We start from the raw sequence: 15,924 nt of genomic DNA, 5'->3' as shown, positions 1-15,924 counted from the left end.
AGGTGCAATCATCTGGTTGAGGAGGTGGGTAGTCCTCTGCTCTGGCCCATGCCCTTTGCCATCCTTCCTGCTCAGCCTTTGTGTTTTCTAGTTTCTCTCCTATGATCCTGTTGAGAGATACAGTAATCCTCCATTTTTCATGGGCATATGTTCCAAGAACCGCAGCAGATGCCTGAAACTGGTGGATAATACTGACCTCTATATATACTATGTTTTTTCTTATATGTACATGCATAACTTTTCACTTAAAGCAAACAATTTAAAGCTTCTCTTTGGCATATCCAAGTGGTCAGCATTACTATTCTTACACTTTGGGGCCGTTATTAAGTAAAATAAGAGCTACTTGAACATAAGCATTGTGGTACCATGTCAGTTGATCTGATAACCAAGGGCTACTAAGTGCCTTAGGGGTGGGGCGTGTACACACTGTGACTGTGCTGGACAAAGGGATGATTCATTTCCCAGGTGGGATGGAGCAGCAGAGTATGAGATTTCCTCACACTATTCAGAATGGTGTGCAATTGAAAACTTATGAATTGTTTATTTCGGAATTTTCCATTTCGTTTTTTTGGGTTGCAATTAACTGTGGGGAACTGAAAATGTGGAAAGTGAAATCATAAATAAGGGGTTAGAAATTGCATTATATAAATATATCAAACCAACACATTGTACACCTTACATATACACAATGTTATTGTCAATTATATCTTAACAAAATAAGCAAGTACATAATACAATTTCAATGTCTACTTATTTCTCTAAAATAGGATATCAAAAGTGTGAACAGAAGAGGACTTACAACAGTATTAGCTAGAATATTTGTTTAAAAATGCAGATCCCTAGTCCCACTACAGAGCTACTGATTATGGGTCTTAGGAGATGAAGATCAGGGGTCTGTATATTAACCAGCACCTTTGGCATTTATATTGCACTCTTGCTTTTGAGACTCAGCTGCCCTTGACCAATGATGCATAAGCTCCACGTGGGAAAATTAAATTAAAAACTTCCCCAAATGCTTACACCTCATTTGTAGATATTTCCACATTATAGTTAAAAAAAAAAAGCACACTTAAAAAAATACAATGACTGCATAAAGCAGCTCTATGTCTATATGCGTATGTTTAAAAATGAAGCAAAGGGGAATTGATTACATCATTTGATAACCACAACTATTGTTGAGGGATAACATGTACTTTTTAAAAATATATTTTTTTATTGATTTCAGAGAAGGAGGGAAGGAAGGAGAAAAGAGAGAGAGAGAGAGAGAGAGAGAGAGAGAGAGAGAGAGAGAGAGAGAGAGAGAAACATCAATGATGAGAATCATTGCTCAGCTGCCTTCTGCTCGCCCCCTACTGGGGATGTGCCCTTGACTGGAATCAAACCGGGGACCCTTCAGTCCGCAGGCTGATGCCAAACCAGCTAGGGCAACATGTACTTTTTTAAAAAGTTTTATTTGAAAACCAATCATGAATCAGAACCATTATTTTTGCTTTTCCTTGGTTTTCAATTTTTTGAATCTTTTTGTGTGAATCTCTGTACCACTTTTTCTCCCTCCCTACCCCTTACCCGTTTTCTTCTTCTCTAAAACTCTGAGTCCAGTTTCTCTTTCCATAGCGATCCATACCCTATGATCTCATCTTTAACAGTAGGAGCATGGTGTCATGAAGAGAATGATTTTCGCTGTCAGGTCTTGCTCGGCTACTTACTAGCTCTGTGATCCTGAATAGATTGTCTACCAGCTCTCAGCTCCTGTTGCCTCAGAGCTAAAACAAAGAACTTACCTTATCATGCTTTAGTGAGGTTTGAATGAGACTAATGTGTGTAAAGTGCTTAACAGGGATGTTAGCAGTCATATTCAATTATTGATTTTTGCGGTTATGAATTATAATGGTCACATGAGAAAGGATGTGTTAAAAAGAAAAGTTGAGTCCTTAAGTTAGGAGACAAATATTGTGATAGTTGTGAGGTTCTAAAGCTATAAAGATGAGCAAGACTTGGTCCTTGCCCTCAAGTTGTTGATTGTCTTGTAGGAAAAGACAGGTTATAATTTCATCCATAAAATATAGTGTGTGCAATGCTGTAAGATAATGAAGGATTCATTGAAATCAGGAAAGAGGTAGTGATCAATATTTTAAAGTTCAGGCTTGTTTGCCTTGCTGGGTGTATATACAGAGAAAATTTAAGTCTAGTAGTTGGACTGAGATGTTGACTATAGTGAACATGCGCTCTAAGTGGATGGAGGAATTCTGAATAAGTCACCGAAAAATGAATCCCTCTTATGGGACTCTTATGGAGGGCAGAGGCATAATATATAAAAAGTATAGAACCTATGATGCTCTTCTATTATGTACTATCTTGTTTTAGACATTTTGAATACTTCCTGCAGATTCATTGAAAATAACCTGACGTATTAATAAAAACAAATTAGGAAATGAATCACATTTGCCTCCTTCTCACTTGTGTTTAACGTCTGCAGTTGACACTCCAGATCCCTACGTGGAGCTTTTCATCTCCTCAACCCCTGACAGCAGGAAGAGAACAAGACACTTCAATAATGACATAAACCCAGTGTGGAATGAGACCTTTGAATTTATTTTGGATCCTAATCAGGAAAATGTTTTGGAGGTAAGTGAATCCTTTGGGGCCTGTTAGATAGTCAGCATTCATTTGAAGTTGATGCTTGAGTTTGTCCCCTTCCTGCCTTCGTTCTCCTCAGTTGCATATAGTGCAGTTCAGCTGGGCAGCATAGCAGACCTGCTTCTAAGTTGCGCATATCAAGTTATGGGCATCCAAATGGAAATGCAGTAGTTAGGTAGGAGTGAGAAGACTCTTTTATCCTCCCCATAGGCTCTGGAGAAAACATTTTCTGTTATAAAGATGAGGATCCAAATATAACAGAATAAAAATATTTTCAATTGCCTTTAAAGTAAGGTAAAATAAATTTTCCCCAAAAGGTTGCATTGATTTTCTATAGTAATTTCTTTCTCATATTCCAAAATAGCATTTGTCCTGTGAGGGAATAAATTTCCACTTTTCAACACACAATAATGAGTAGATCAATTAGGAAAATGAAAAAAAAATTATCATTTTATTTGAAAATATAGTATTCAGAAAGAAAAAACAAATATTGTTACCAGTTGAATATTAAAGATCTTACATGTCTGTCACACGTCATTTGAGAACTTTATTTTTTTAATGTGGTTGAGATTTTAGCTGTAAGTTTTAGAGATCCAACGGAAACTTAAATGTGTGCTCTATTTTTTGTATTCTTTTAGATCACATTGATGGATGCTAATTATGTTATGGATGAAACTCTGGGGACAGCAACATTTCCCATATCTTCTATGAAAGTAGGAGAGAAGAAAGAGGTTCCTTTTATTTTCAACCAAGTAAGTAATGCAGCAGAATTAATTTTTCAACTTTTTATCAGATAAAATGTATTTTCTCTTGAAAGTTGGGTTTGATACTTGAAGATTTATGTAGTATATGTTTAGTTATTTCTCTTTTTTAAAATATCTTTATTGATTTCAGAGAGGGAGAGGGAGAGAGAGATAGAAACATCATAGAGAGAGTCATTGATAGGCTGCCTCCTGCACGCCCCCTCCTGGGGATTGAGCCCACAACCTGGGCATGTGCCCTGACCGGGAATCGAACCATGACCTCCTGGTTCATAGGTTGATGCTCAACCACTGAGCCACGCCGGCTGGGCTGTATTTAGTTATTTCTTTATGAGAATGTTTGTTTGTTTTTTAATAAAAAATTTTGTTTTGCTTTTTACTTCCTGTCCTAATCTTCTATTATTCTGATATATATGAACTTTGGTTGAGACATTATCTACAAAAGACATTCATCTCTTTTGCTGCTTCAAATGATGACACTGAGATTAAGCAATGGCTGTGGACTCCATTGGCACATTTAACACAAAACATTTGGGAGGATAAAGGAAGATGTAAACTCTGAGAGTACTGCTACCCAGAGAGAGAATGACTGAGTGAACACAAAGAAAACTGTTGGGATATCCAAACTATTCAAAAATTACATGTTTAGTAATAAATTAAGCCTGTGTAGAGGAGTATTTCTGTCTTAAATAATCCTCAAATAATTAGAGCCTAAGGATAAAGAGGTCAGCTGAATGCTCATGAGGTTATTGTTATCTTTATGTTTCTAGGTTTGCTGCATTCTTGTTTATTTATTTACTTATTTATTTATTTGCTTTAAAAAATTAAATTGGAGTGACATTGGCTAATAAAATTATGTAGGTTTCAAGATTACAATTCTACGATACATCATCTGTATGCTGATTGCCACCACCCACAGTCAAATATTCTTCTGTCATCATATATTTGACCCCCTTAAGTTACCCCTGGTAATCACTATTTTCTGTGTCTGAGTTTTTATTAGTTTGGTTTTTTGTTGTTCATTTATTGCTTTCAGTTTTATATCCCACATATGAGTGAAATATGGTTCTTGATTTTTTTCTACTATTTCGCTTAGCATGATAATTTCAAGATCCATCCATGTTGTCACAAATGGCAGTTTCATCTTTTCCTTTGGCTGAGTAGTATTTCATTATTTATGCACACCATATCTTCTTCATCGAGTCATCTATCGAAGGGCACTTTGGCTGTTTCTAAGTCTTGGCCACCATGCAAAATGCTGCAAGAAACACAGGGCTGCATATATCTTTGCGAATAAATGTTTTCAAAATTTTTGGATAGATATCCAGAAAAAAGGTTGCTGGGTTGAATGGTAACCTTATTCTTAATTTTTTGAGGAGCCTCCTTACTGTTTTTCATAGTGGCTGTACTAGTTTGCATTCTTACCAGTAGTGAATGAGAGTTCCTTTTCCTCCACAACCTCTCCAACACTTCTTATTACTTATCTTGTTGATAATAGCCATTCAACAGGTATGAGATGGTATCTCATTATAGTTTTGATTTGCATTTCCCTAATAGCTAGTGAAATTGAGCATCTATTCATGTTCCTGTTGGCCTTTTGTATGTCTTCTTGGGAGAAGTGGCTGTTCACGTCCTCTGCCCATTTTTTAATTGTATTGTTTGGTGTTGAGTTGTATGAATTCTTTATTTATTTTGGATATTAACCCCTTGTTGGAGCTGTTGTTTGCATATATCTTCTTCCATTCTTTTGGTTGCCTTTTTTGTTCTGTTGGTCATTTCTTTTGCTGTGCAGATGCTTTTCAGTTTGATTTAGTCCCATTCATTTATTTATGTGTTTACTTCCCTTGCCTTTGGTGTCAAATTCATAAAATCCTCTCTAAGACCAAAGTTTATAAGTTTAGTACCTTTATTTTCTTCTATGTAATTTATAGTTTTGGGTCTTATATTTAGGTCTTTGATCCATTTTGAGTAAATTTTTTAATATGGGGACAAACAGTACTCTACCGTAGTTTTATTCTTTTGCATGTAGCTTTCCAATTTTTTCAGCACTGTTTATTGAAGAAGCTTTCTTTTATCCATTGCATATTTTTGGCTCTTTTGGAAAAAAATTATTTGCCCACATTCATGTGGCTTATCTCTCAATTCTGTTCCATTGGTCTGTGTGTCTGTTTTTTTGCCAATACCATGCTGTTTTGATTATTGTCACTTTGTAGCATAATTTGAAGTCAAGGGAGTGTGACACCTCTGGTTTCATTCTCCCCTACCCCCACCCCCACCCCCACCCCCGCAGGATTGCTTTGGCTACTCAGGGTCTTTTGTGGTTCCATACAAATCTGATGATTTTTGTTCTATTGCTTTAAAAAGTGTCATTGTGACTTTGATGTGGATTGCATTAAATCTGTATATTGCTTTGGGTAAGATGGCCATCTCAACTATGTTGATTCTTCCAGTCCATGAACACAGAATGTCTTTCCATTTCTTTGTGTCTTTTTAAATCTCTTTTAAAAATGCTTTGTAGTTTTCAGTATATAGGTTCTTCACATCATTCGTTAAGCTTATTCCCAGGTATTTTATTCTTTTTGTTGGAACTTTCTTTTTCATTTCTTTTTCTGAAATTTCATTGTTAGTATATAGGAATACAATAGATTTTTATATATTGACTTTGTATTACTGCATGTGTTTATTGTTTCTAATAGTTTTTTGGTGGAGTTTTTAGGATTTTCTATACAAAGAATCATTATCTTCAAAAAGTGACAGTTTTACTTCTTCATTCCAAATTTTGGATGCCTTTTATTTCTTTCTCTTGCCTGATTGATCTGGCTAAGACTTGAGGTGAGGGTTGGAATGGGAAGTAGATGAGGGAGATATATGCATGTGCTGAAAAGAACCTACTATACAGTGAGGTTACTATCAATGACTTATGTACAGACTACAGTTTCAAGACTAAATAAAGGCAGACTGTGTTGTGAGAGGAGGAGTACAGGGATAGTGCTGCAACACTAGGTGATTTTGAACATGTTGAGCATGAACATAATGGTTAATACCTTGGTTTTTGAAGCCAAGCACTTTGGTGTGTAAATTCCAGCTCTGTTTCTTACCAACTATTTCATCCTGGGAAAATCAGTTAGCTCCTCTGTGCCTCAATTTACTCAACTGTAAAGTGGAGATAATATTTCATAGAAGAGTTAGGATTTACATATAATATATACACTGAGTGGCCAGATATTATGACCGGCCAGATTATTATGACCACCCCATCAATACTTCATTGACACGTCCCAAAATACTGAATATTGAAAACTTCCTAAGCAAATACTCTCAAGGTTTTATTATTATTATTATTTGCATAACTAATTCACTTCATTGTACTGATGGGGTAGTCATAATAATCTGGCCGGTCATAATCATCTGGCCACTCAGTGTATATATATCATATAATCTGTATTACATTTATATATTTACATGTCTAATATAATTTAATGTAATTTATATGAAATGTAGATTGCATGTTACTTTATATTTATTAACTATACAGTTTATTTTATAGTAAATATCCTATCTAATAATAGACAAACAGGGTAATTGACCGTGCCTTCGCTACACTTCCCATTGGCTAATCAGCGAGATATGCAAATTAACCGCCAACAAAGATGGCGGTTAATTTGCATATGTAGGTGCAAAGCGGCGGAGCAAAGACTGGAGGCAGCTCCAGCTGGAGCAGCGAAGGCTTTGAAGGCAGCTCCGGCTGGAGCAGCGAAGGCTTTGAAGGTGGCTCTGGCCGGAGCGGAGACCTGGGTCCCCGGTGCCGAAGGAAAACCGGTGCAGGCAGCCAGGGGAAGGGAAGGCCTATTGCACAAATCTTTTCGTGCAACAGGCCTCTAGTATAATAATAATTGGTTATAGAAATATACATATGAATAGTATGCACTCATAGATGTGTGAAAACATACATATAGTGCTTACAACAGTTCCTGGTACATGTAAGTACTATGTAAATGTTGTTTTTATTGTTGCTGTTATTATACTTTGAGAAAAAGGTAGAATTTCAGCAGGCAGAGAAGCTGTCATGGCCATTCTAAGCAGAGAAGACTGCAAAAGCATGGAGTCTTAAAATAGAAAGCAAGTTTGGGCATGGCAAGTTACAGGGTTTGGCGGCTACATGTTGGTGAGTAGTAGGGTAAAGAGGTGGAAGGCTAACTTCCGCAGACCTTACCTATGACATGTTGCTGAGATCAGTCCTCAGTAAAGTTTTTGAGGGCTCTGTAAGCATGAATTGGCCTTTCCAAAAAATAATGTTATTTCCGCCCTTCAGTCTATGACACAAAGACTGATTATAAGAAAAGATATTGTAGGAAAACATGCATTTCCTCTCCCCCTGTCATTTCCGAAGATTAGGTGTGTAACCCCAAGGCCTTCTACATTCCAGAATTTAAAGTAGCTTACGTAATTATTTTCCTTAGAGTGCCTGAGAAAAAAGCTAGCCAACTTTTTTTATTACTCTGTTCTCCAAAGTCCTTTGCAGTTTTTATCTGGATGACAGTTCTTGAGCTGGGGACCTGTGATGGTAGTGGAGGGGAAGGTAAATGCCTCATGGCCAGTTGGAGAGCCTTGACCTTCCCCAGATCGTGTGTCCTGCCCTCTGCCAGCCATCCAGCCTCTCCTCATTTCTGAATCCCTGTCTTTCAGAAGGGGACAATCTTCCTTCTACAGTGTTCATAGAGGCTGTAAGAGAGGACAGGCTGTGAAAAAACAAATTCTTCAAGCCAAGACATTATTAGCAAAAATTCCTTCAAAATTTTGTCATCTAAAAGTTAATACTGAGTCAACAGGGAGTGATTTCTGCAGCCAGGAGCCAGCTGGAAGAAAAATAGGAGCCTCAAGTGGAGAATGCAAGACTCCCAAGGGCCCGCTCTGCCCCCTTAGGGTCGAAACCGGGAACCTGGAGACCCAAACCTCCCTCTAGGATGTTCGAGTTGTCATTCTTTCTAGCTGATTCTTACTTTCTTCAGCTCTAAAGTGAAGGTTTCCATTAACTTACTTCTAAGACCTTTTCTAATTTATAAAATTTTGTGATCTAGAAAGAATACTTTCTTCTTTATTTGAACATTTTATCCCAAAGTCTTCGATTCCTCCCATTTTGAGGGTATAGAAACAAAATAATCATAATACAATAATGAAAATCTTTATTCTATAACTTCAAAATACTGAACAGTGAATGGATTATTTTTTAATATGAGAATTTAAGCTTTTATCGGGCACCTAAAACTTTACTACATATTAAGAAAACTATAAAAAAAAGTTCTCTTTTCAAGGAACTAATAATCTGGAAATAAGTAGACCTTCATGTGTAAATTGATAATTAGTATAATAAACAGTATCATGAGGCATCCATTCATTGATTTACTTACTTGTGAGTTGTTATTAAACACGTGTTATTTCCCAGGCAATGTCCTAGGAGATGGGCAAGCAGCAGGGGACATGATAGATGATGTCCTGGTTCCCAGGAGCTTGCATTCATGGGGAAGGCAAATAAGCAACAAAAAGCAAAGAGATAATGAACACAGCATCGGCCAGGATAAATACGATGAAGAAAATAAAATGGAGGTGATAGAGAACAGTTGGTGGGTAATTACTAATGAAGTTTATCTTGTCAGGGTAGGCCTCTCAAAAATATTGTATTTTCCCCAAAAACTTTATTATTAAAGTTTTTAAACATATAAAAAGTTGAAAGATTTGTAAATTAAAAACGCTTATAATTGCTGCCCTTACTCTACAATAAACATTGTACTGTATTTGCTTTGCCACCTATGTCTCCATCTACCCATCAGTCAAACCATCTTACTTTTCTGATGTGTTTAAAAACAAGCTGCAGACATTATGCTTCATCCCTAAACACTTCAGCATATTTACTAGAGTGTAGTATTTGCATACTAAATTTTAAAGTGCCCGGTAAATAATGCTGACGATCTGTACAATAAGAGTTACAAGATGGAATTATTCACTAATTTCACAAACAACTATTGATCACCTACTGAGTGGCAGACAGTCTATAGGCACTTCCTATTCAGCGATGAACAAAACCAAGAATTCCCGCCCTCCTGGAACTTATGTTACTTAGTAAGATCAACAAGAAGCTAGATAAATAAAATATACTTGTGTTAGATAGTGATAATAAGTGCAAAATAAACCAGGAAGGAGAGGAGAGAATATATAGTAAAAGGGGTTGCAAGTTAAGTTTAAAAACTGTGACTAAGAAAAGCATCCCTGATGATATCTGAGGGCAGAAAGGCCCTGAAGGAGTTTGCCCGGCATGTTGACTATCAGCAAGGGTGAGAGTATGGCTGGAACATAAAGGTCATAGGGAGAATGACAAGTGATGAGGACATAGAGGCCAAGGAGGACAGGGATGTAGCAGACAATTGTGGGTTATAGTGGGTATCAATGGCATAATCTTGTCCTTAAAGGAAGGATGCAGTTGGACCACTGAAGGGCTGGAAGGCCATTCTAGTGGAGAGAGCAGCCTGAGCCTTTGCTCATAGTCACGGGGCCAGACAGGACAGGCGTGTTCGGGAAACAGTGTCTAGACGTGATGGAGCAGAACATTCATGCATGAAGGGAGAACAGGTACATTGGGGATCAGATAATAGCAGAGCTCAAATCAAGATGTTGGAATTTGGATGTTATCTTACTGACAGCAATGAGTCATGGAAGGTTTTTGACAGGTAATGGGGAACTTAGGGCAAACGGGATTTGGCTTCTTTCTCAGAAGTGTTAGTAAGCAAAAAGTTAGTAGGTAAAACAATGCAGAGAGCGTTTCATACTGAAAACGAAAAGTTGACGCAGCGTTAGCAGACTTCTGTGGAAAGTGATGAGTCTGAGGAGTACAGGGTGACTTAAGGAAAATAAGTGTAGCTTCTTACAGCTTTAATGTGTCACTAAGAGCTGAATGGGACGATTGCTTAGTGGCAGTGAGGGTCAGCTGACATTGGGAAGCAGGAATTTATAAAGGGTCCAGCTCTTCCTGAGACTATGATTTATCACTCACCTCAACTTTAGAATTTTTAATTTTTATTTTATTTTATTTTATTTTATTTTATTTTTATTTATTTATTTATTTATTTTTTAGGAGAAAACCAAATATAGGGCTAGATCCACAGGGTTGGTTTTCCAGCTAGCATGTATAAAATCTGGGTGAGGTTGTGTTTGTTGGAGCCATGAGACTGAAGAACGAACATCAGAGTTGTCTTTTGAGAGACACTGGTGGGACCCACTGTCTTCGACCCCAGGTTCAGCATCAGACAGCCATGCCTGGGTTGGAATCATGATTCTGCTACTTCTTCCCTGTATGATGTTGGACAAGTTTGTTTGTTTTTTCTATGCATCCTCTGTAAAGCAGGGTTATATATATAGATAGTGCCTATCTCTTAGGATTGTCATGGTTAAATGAGTTAATGCATGGACACTTTTGGAAAACAGAGAAAAATTGCACTTCTTCATTCTCTAGATGAAAAATCAGATTGTTTTGGCCAATATTATGAAGAATGTAGCCTCTAAATTTACATTATATGGTGTTTCAATTTGCCATCTTTATTGAGAAATTAGTGTTAATGTTTAAAAATGGTCATATCTCATGGCTTCTATTATATCTAATTTTGGCTGATGTTTTTTTATTATTATTACTTACTAATGATTGCAACTTGAAAGTGAATAGATAGTTCTATAGAAGAGATAGTGGCAAAGCTTTAAAAAAATGGTAATTTTGATGGTGAATTCAGAATATAAAGATAATATCAAGATGATTGTATTGGAAAACTATGTATTGATGTGTGAAGACAAAGACTACAATTCACCTAAGAGAATGAGACAAAGCAGGGTTTGGAGAGGAAACAGGAGAATGTTATCATTTTGTGAGAAATTTGAGAAATCTTTGGCTAAGATGTGATGCCATCACATTGATATAGAGCCGAGTTCAAATGTAGGCCCAATAATTCCTGGCTTTAAGAGAGGATGCATTTTTATTTTGGGATACTAGCAATAGGAGCTTAAGTGATTCTTTTTTTTTTTTTTTGACACTTGTGCAATTTATAAGTTTTAAATTTTAGGGCATTTTAGAATGTTCTTGTGTCCTTGGGGTCCATGATTGTACCTAAATTTCTTCAGGGAGTAGAACACCATTGCATACCCAGGCTGACGCACATCAGCTACTTGAATCATTTTTGGATAAATGGATAAATGATTACACTTATGGGAAATACAGAAAACCTGGGAAGTGCTCAGATGGGTGTGACGAAAGTGAATGAAATTTAAAAGAGTGAAAAACTAGAGCGTCTGAGAGATTCCCATTTGAAGAAAGTGTATTTTGGTTACATAGTAGTGCTTTAGGAAATTGTTATTTCATATGGTAGCTAATGACTACAAGCTCTTTCAGAATCTCCAATGTCCACTGGGAAGGAAAAAGGACCTTAAATTAAGGAAAGAAAGCTATCACCCAATGTAAGGAGGAAAACTCAGTGTGATAGAGTGGAACGTGGCTAGAAGGGAAGAGTGTATTTTTAATCTTTGACGTCTTTGAAGATGATCTGGAATATTTGGGGCTGGAGGTGGGGGGGGGGGGAGGCACAATTATCCTGAATTCTTGGGTGATAGATTAGATTATTTCTGGTAGTAAATACTAATTTTATTTTATGAGGAAATCACACGTTAACTGGACTTACTATGGTAATCATTTTGCAATATATACAAATATCAAATCTTTATGTTATACAGCTGAACCTCATATTTTATGTCAATTATATCTCAATAAAAGAATAAACGTTAGTGTTATAGAAAATCATATGTATTTTAAAAATGATTTTCAAAGTATTTTACTCAATTTTAAACATGTAAAATTTATTTAGCTGTGACCTAGCTGGTATTGGCAGGGTTGTCATTTCTGTGTGCACCTCCTTGTTAGAGCCACATCTGGTTTAAAATTATTTAACTGTTTGCATCTTTTTGCAATAATAATTTTAAAGGACCTTCTTAATGCCAGGCTCTATGCTTATTACCTTAGCTTCATTGTTTCAAAATGATCCTGGAAAATTTTGCAAAAGTATTAGTGGGTTAAATAATTTCAAAATTAATTATGTCTGAGATGGCTTTTTGTGTTTTTATTTTTTTAGTAGTTTCTCTGCTCTAGTTCCTCACCCCCACAATGAAACACCTCCCTTTGCAAGCATCTACAATTGTTCTCATGCTGGAATTCAAAGAAGAGAATGTTGTTTCCCCACAAGAATGTACAATGAGTACAGCCAGGTCTTGCATTTATAGTTCCTAGAAGAGGTGGAATTCTTCTCATTTGTTCTGAACTAAATATGATGGGGTGGGGGAGAACTGGGGAAATTTGGTCACCTTTCCTTCTGAGTGCCTTGATTAAGATGAGCAACCTGGTTGACTGACATGGAGAGATGCTTCATGCAGTGTGTGGGAAGAAGTTTACAATTACTGTGTAATGCTGCAAAGGAAGTGCATATTTTTATGGCTATTTTATCTGAATCACATGTTGCAAGTAAAAGGTGTGGAGAGATGGTGAATATCAGCCTCCCAGCATGTCTGAACGGAGTGCACCAAGTGGGAGAGTTTACTACTTCCTCCTGATTGTGGGTGATCCACTTGGGCAGCGGGCGGAAGTAAGGACCAGAACCATGGCAGCACATCCTGTTTTCCTCCAAATGGCAGGAAGATCCTGTGTCTTCTCTTCTCTCATCCCACCTCCATTTAAAGAGTCTTATCAGTCTGTATAAGACTGTGAATGATGTAGCCAAGAAACGTGGATGGACGTGGAAGGGACATAATGATCAGACACAGAGCATAGTTGATTTTTCTTTGTACTTATTAAGTTGTGAGGACAAATAGGCATCAGATATATTCAGGCATTGAATACTTTAATAAATAAACTGCAGGGGGGCTTGCCAGTTGGGGAGCCAGCTTTTCTCTGACCACTTTCTGTTAGGAGGTGACATCTTAGAATAGGAAGCCTATTCCAGCTTTGGATCTTCCATTTATTAGAAAACTCCATATTGAGTTGTAATATTGTGGGGTTTTTAAAAATGTCTATTCTCCCATGGTGCTTTTGACCTCGCAAGATAAAAACAGTAAACCTAATCTCATTTTAATAGCAGCTTTCCTGTATTTATTTACTTATCTATTTATTTACCTATTTATTTATTGCAACAGACTATGCTTTTACCCATGTCTTGTTTTTCTTACTAAACATCTAAAGTAATCTCATCCTTTGTAATTCTTTTCTTTTTCTTTTTTAAATATTTGTATTGATTTCAGAGAGGAAAGGAGAGGGAGAGACAGAAACATCAATGATGGGAGAGAATCATTGATTGGCTGCCTCCTGCACGCTCCCTACTGGGGATCAAGCTTGCAACCTGGGCATGTGCCCTTGACCTGAATTGAACCTGGGACCCTTCAGTCCACAGGTTGATGCTCTATCCACCGGCTAGGGCTATAATATTTTTTCATTTCCTCTTTGGCAAAGACTCCATTTGAAATTTTGAAATGAGGAATAGACATAATGTGTTGGGATGTGATCTAAGCAGTGCTTTCATTAGTAGAACAGTGATTGCATTAATTGTTTACAAGTCATTCACATTTTTTATTTATAACTGAACTATGATTCATCTGAGTATGTTAAAAAATAAAAACCATTTTATTAGGGTTCTTGATGATTTATTAACTTCAAAGTAATATTTAAATGCTACTTTGATGAATGGAGCTTCATAGCGTTCGTTCCATACCTAACAAAAACTATCTGGGTTGGGCCAGTCCATGATTTTATCTCGAGAAATAATGAGATGTTCTTGGTAAGAAAAGGTTGCCTAATGTTCTTCCTCTCACATACACATGCACAGTAATTCAACAAATATTTATTGATTATGTGTTATATGCCAAATGCCGTGCAATGAACTAGAAATAGAGACCTATATAAGACAGAACTTACAATTTAGTGGGAAAGGCAAATTTTTGTACAGATGATTACAATACCTTTTTCTTACTCATAAAATTCAGTACTAAGAATTATGCATGAACTTATTATAACCTTTTGAAAGGCTCCTTCTGGTTTGTTTTTTTCCAATCCCCTGAAACCATAAAGAAAACAAAACCAAATATCTATAGCACTTTATGTTAGTTCTAAAAATATCCTCTTCATGTTTGAAGAGGTATATTCTAGTTTTGTTCTATTTGAAGATATTGAAAAGGTTAACTCTAACTATATTCTTATAGTAACCAATATTAAAAAAAATAATAGCACCATCTCACAATTGTGTAACAACCTTCCAAACACATTCTCATTTGGTTCTTATGGTTATACTAGAGGTCCAGTGCACGAATTCGTGCATGGGCGGGGTCCCTTGGTCTGGCCAGCGATTGGACCGATTGCGGCCTTCTCGCCCAGTCCTGATCAGGGCCAATTGGGGCCAATTGGGGCTGGCTCCCATGGGGGAGGTACCATGGGAGGTTGGCCTTGGGAGCCCACTGACCACCAGGGGGCAGCTCCTGTGTTGAGCTTCTACCCCTGGTGGTCAGTGTACATCATAGCAACAGTCTACCAGTCATAATGGTCAATTAGGCTTTTATTTATATAGATTATTTATAACTAATGGCAAGGAGAGTGTTGATAAGGTCTTTCTATACAATAGGTTCATAGTATTGGAAAGACATCTTTTAATATCCCTTCTGCTTTGTGGATATTAGGCACTGTCTTTTCCATTGGTGGGATGGGGTTCTCCCGTAAGTTTGGCTGGCTTACATAGTGTTGACAAAATAAAAACCTGAGCCCCACATTGCACTTGGAGATGTTTCTTGACCTGACCACAGTTGGTTGGTCCCTAGGTCCTTGGAGAGGTGTTCTGTCTTGTTCACTACAGCCCGCACACGTTGCAAATACACACCTAGGCTTCCTTTAATCTTCCAACCACTTCAGCCTCTGGTTTGGAGGCCTGGGCACAGCTCTTGAATGACAGACTCAACATCTTTATAGGTTTTAGAGCTCAGACAAGTTTTATGTTTTGTGAAGTAATGATTGTAGAACTATATTTCATTTTAGTGAGTGAAGAAAAATGCCATACAGAGGTAATTCTTATGTTTGCTAAAAATGACTTTAAGTAGATTTATATTGTGAAAAATAGCAAAAAAATTATTGAAATATACCTGTAATTTAAGGTCTTCATGGAACTATGTCACTTTTATTCTTAGGGTTTTTGTTTAGGTTAAAAATAATCTGCCACTCAACAATTATTTTGACTTTGTTTGCATTATGTGTAACACACATCTATTTATGACCTAACCTAATAAATCTCTTACAGGTCACTGAATTGATTTTGGAAATGTCCCTTGAAGTTTGGTAAGCACATTAATTTTGTTGGGTGGAAGATATTGTGAGAGCTCCATTGATTTATTTTGTTAAAAAGTATACTTTTTAGGCCTGGGGCTGTACGTGGGAGTGGGCTAGAAGGGGCCAATGGGGGAACAGGAG

The 15,924-nt window shown here is 37.0% G+C and overlaps 1 protein-coding gene across 2 annotated transcripts in view; it reads left to right on the top strand.

Moving 5' to 3' along the window:
* PLA2G4A (phospholipase A2 group IVA) overlaps positions 1-15,924 on the top strand; it is a 132,010-nt gene that overhangs the window by 57,836 nt on the left and 58,250 nt on the right. For both annotated transcript variants that reach the window (XM_059673257.1, XM_059673256.1), the window contains 3 exons: positions 2,477-2,625; positions 3,276-3,389; positions 15,755-15,792. In XM_059673257.1, coding sequence (XP_059529240.1) covers positions 2,477-2,625; positions 3,276-3,389; positions 15,755-15,792 — 301 coding nt within the window. The remainder of the gene's footprint in view (positions 1-2,476; positions 2,626-3,275; positions 3,390-15,754; positions 15,793-15,924) is intronic.

Source organism: Myotis daubentonii, chromosome 18 (genome assembly GCF_963259705.1).
Source record: "Myotis daubentonii chromosome 18, mMyoDau2.1, whole genome shotgun sequence".
Classification (NCBI taxonomy): Eukaryota; Metazoa; Chordata; class Mammalia; order Chiroptera; family Vespertilionidae; genus Myotis; species Myotis daubentonii.
Note: the sequence above shows the minus strand (reverse complement) of the source record. Positions and strands in the feature narration are given on the sequence as shown.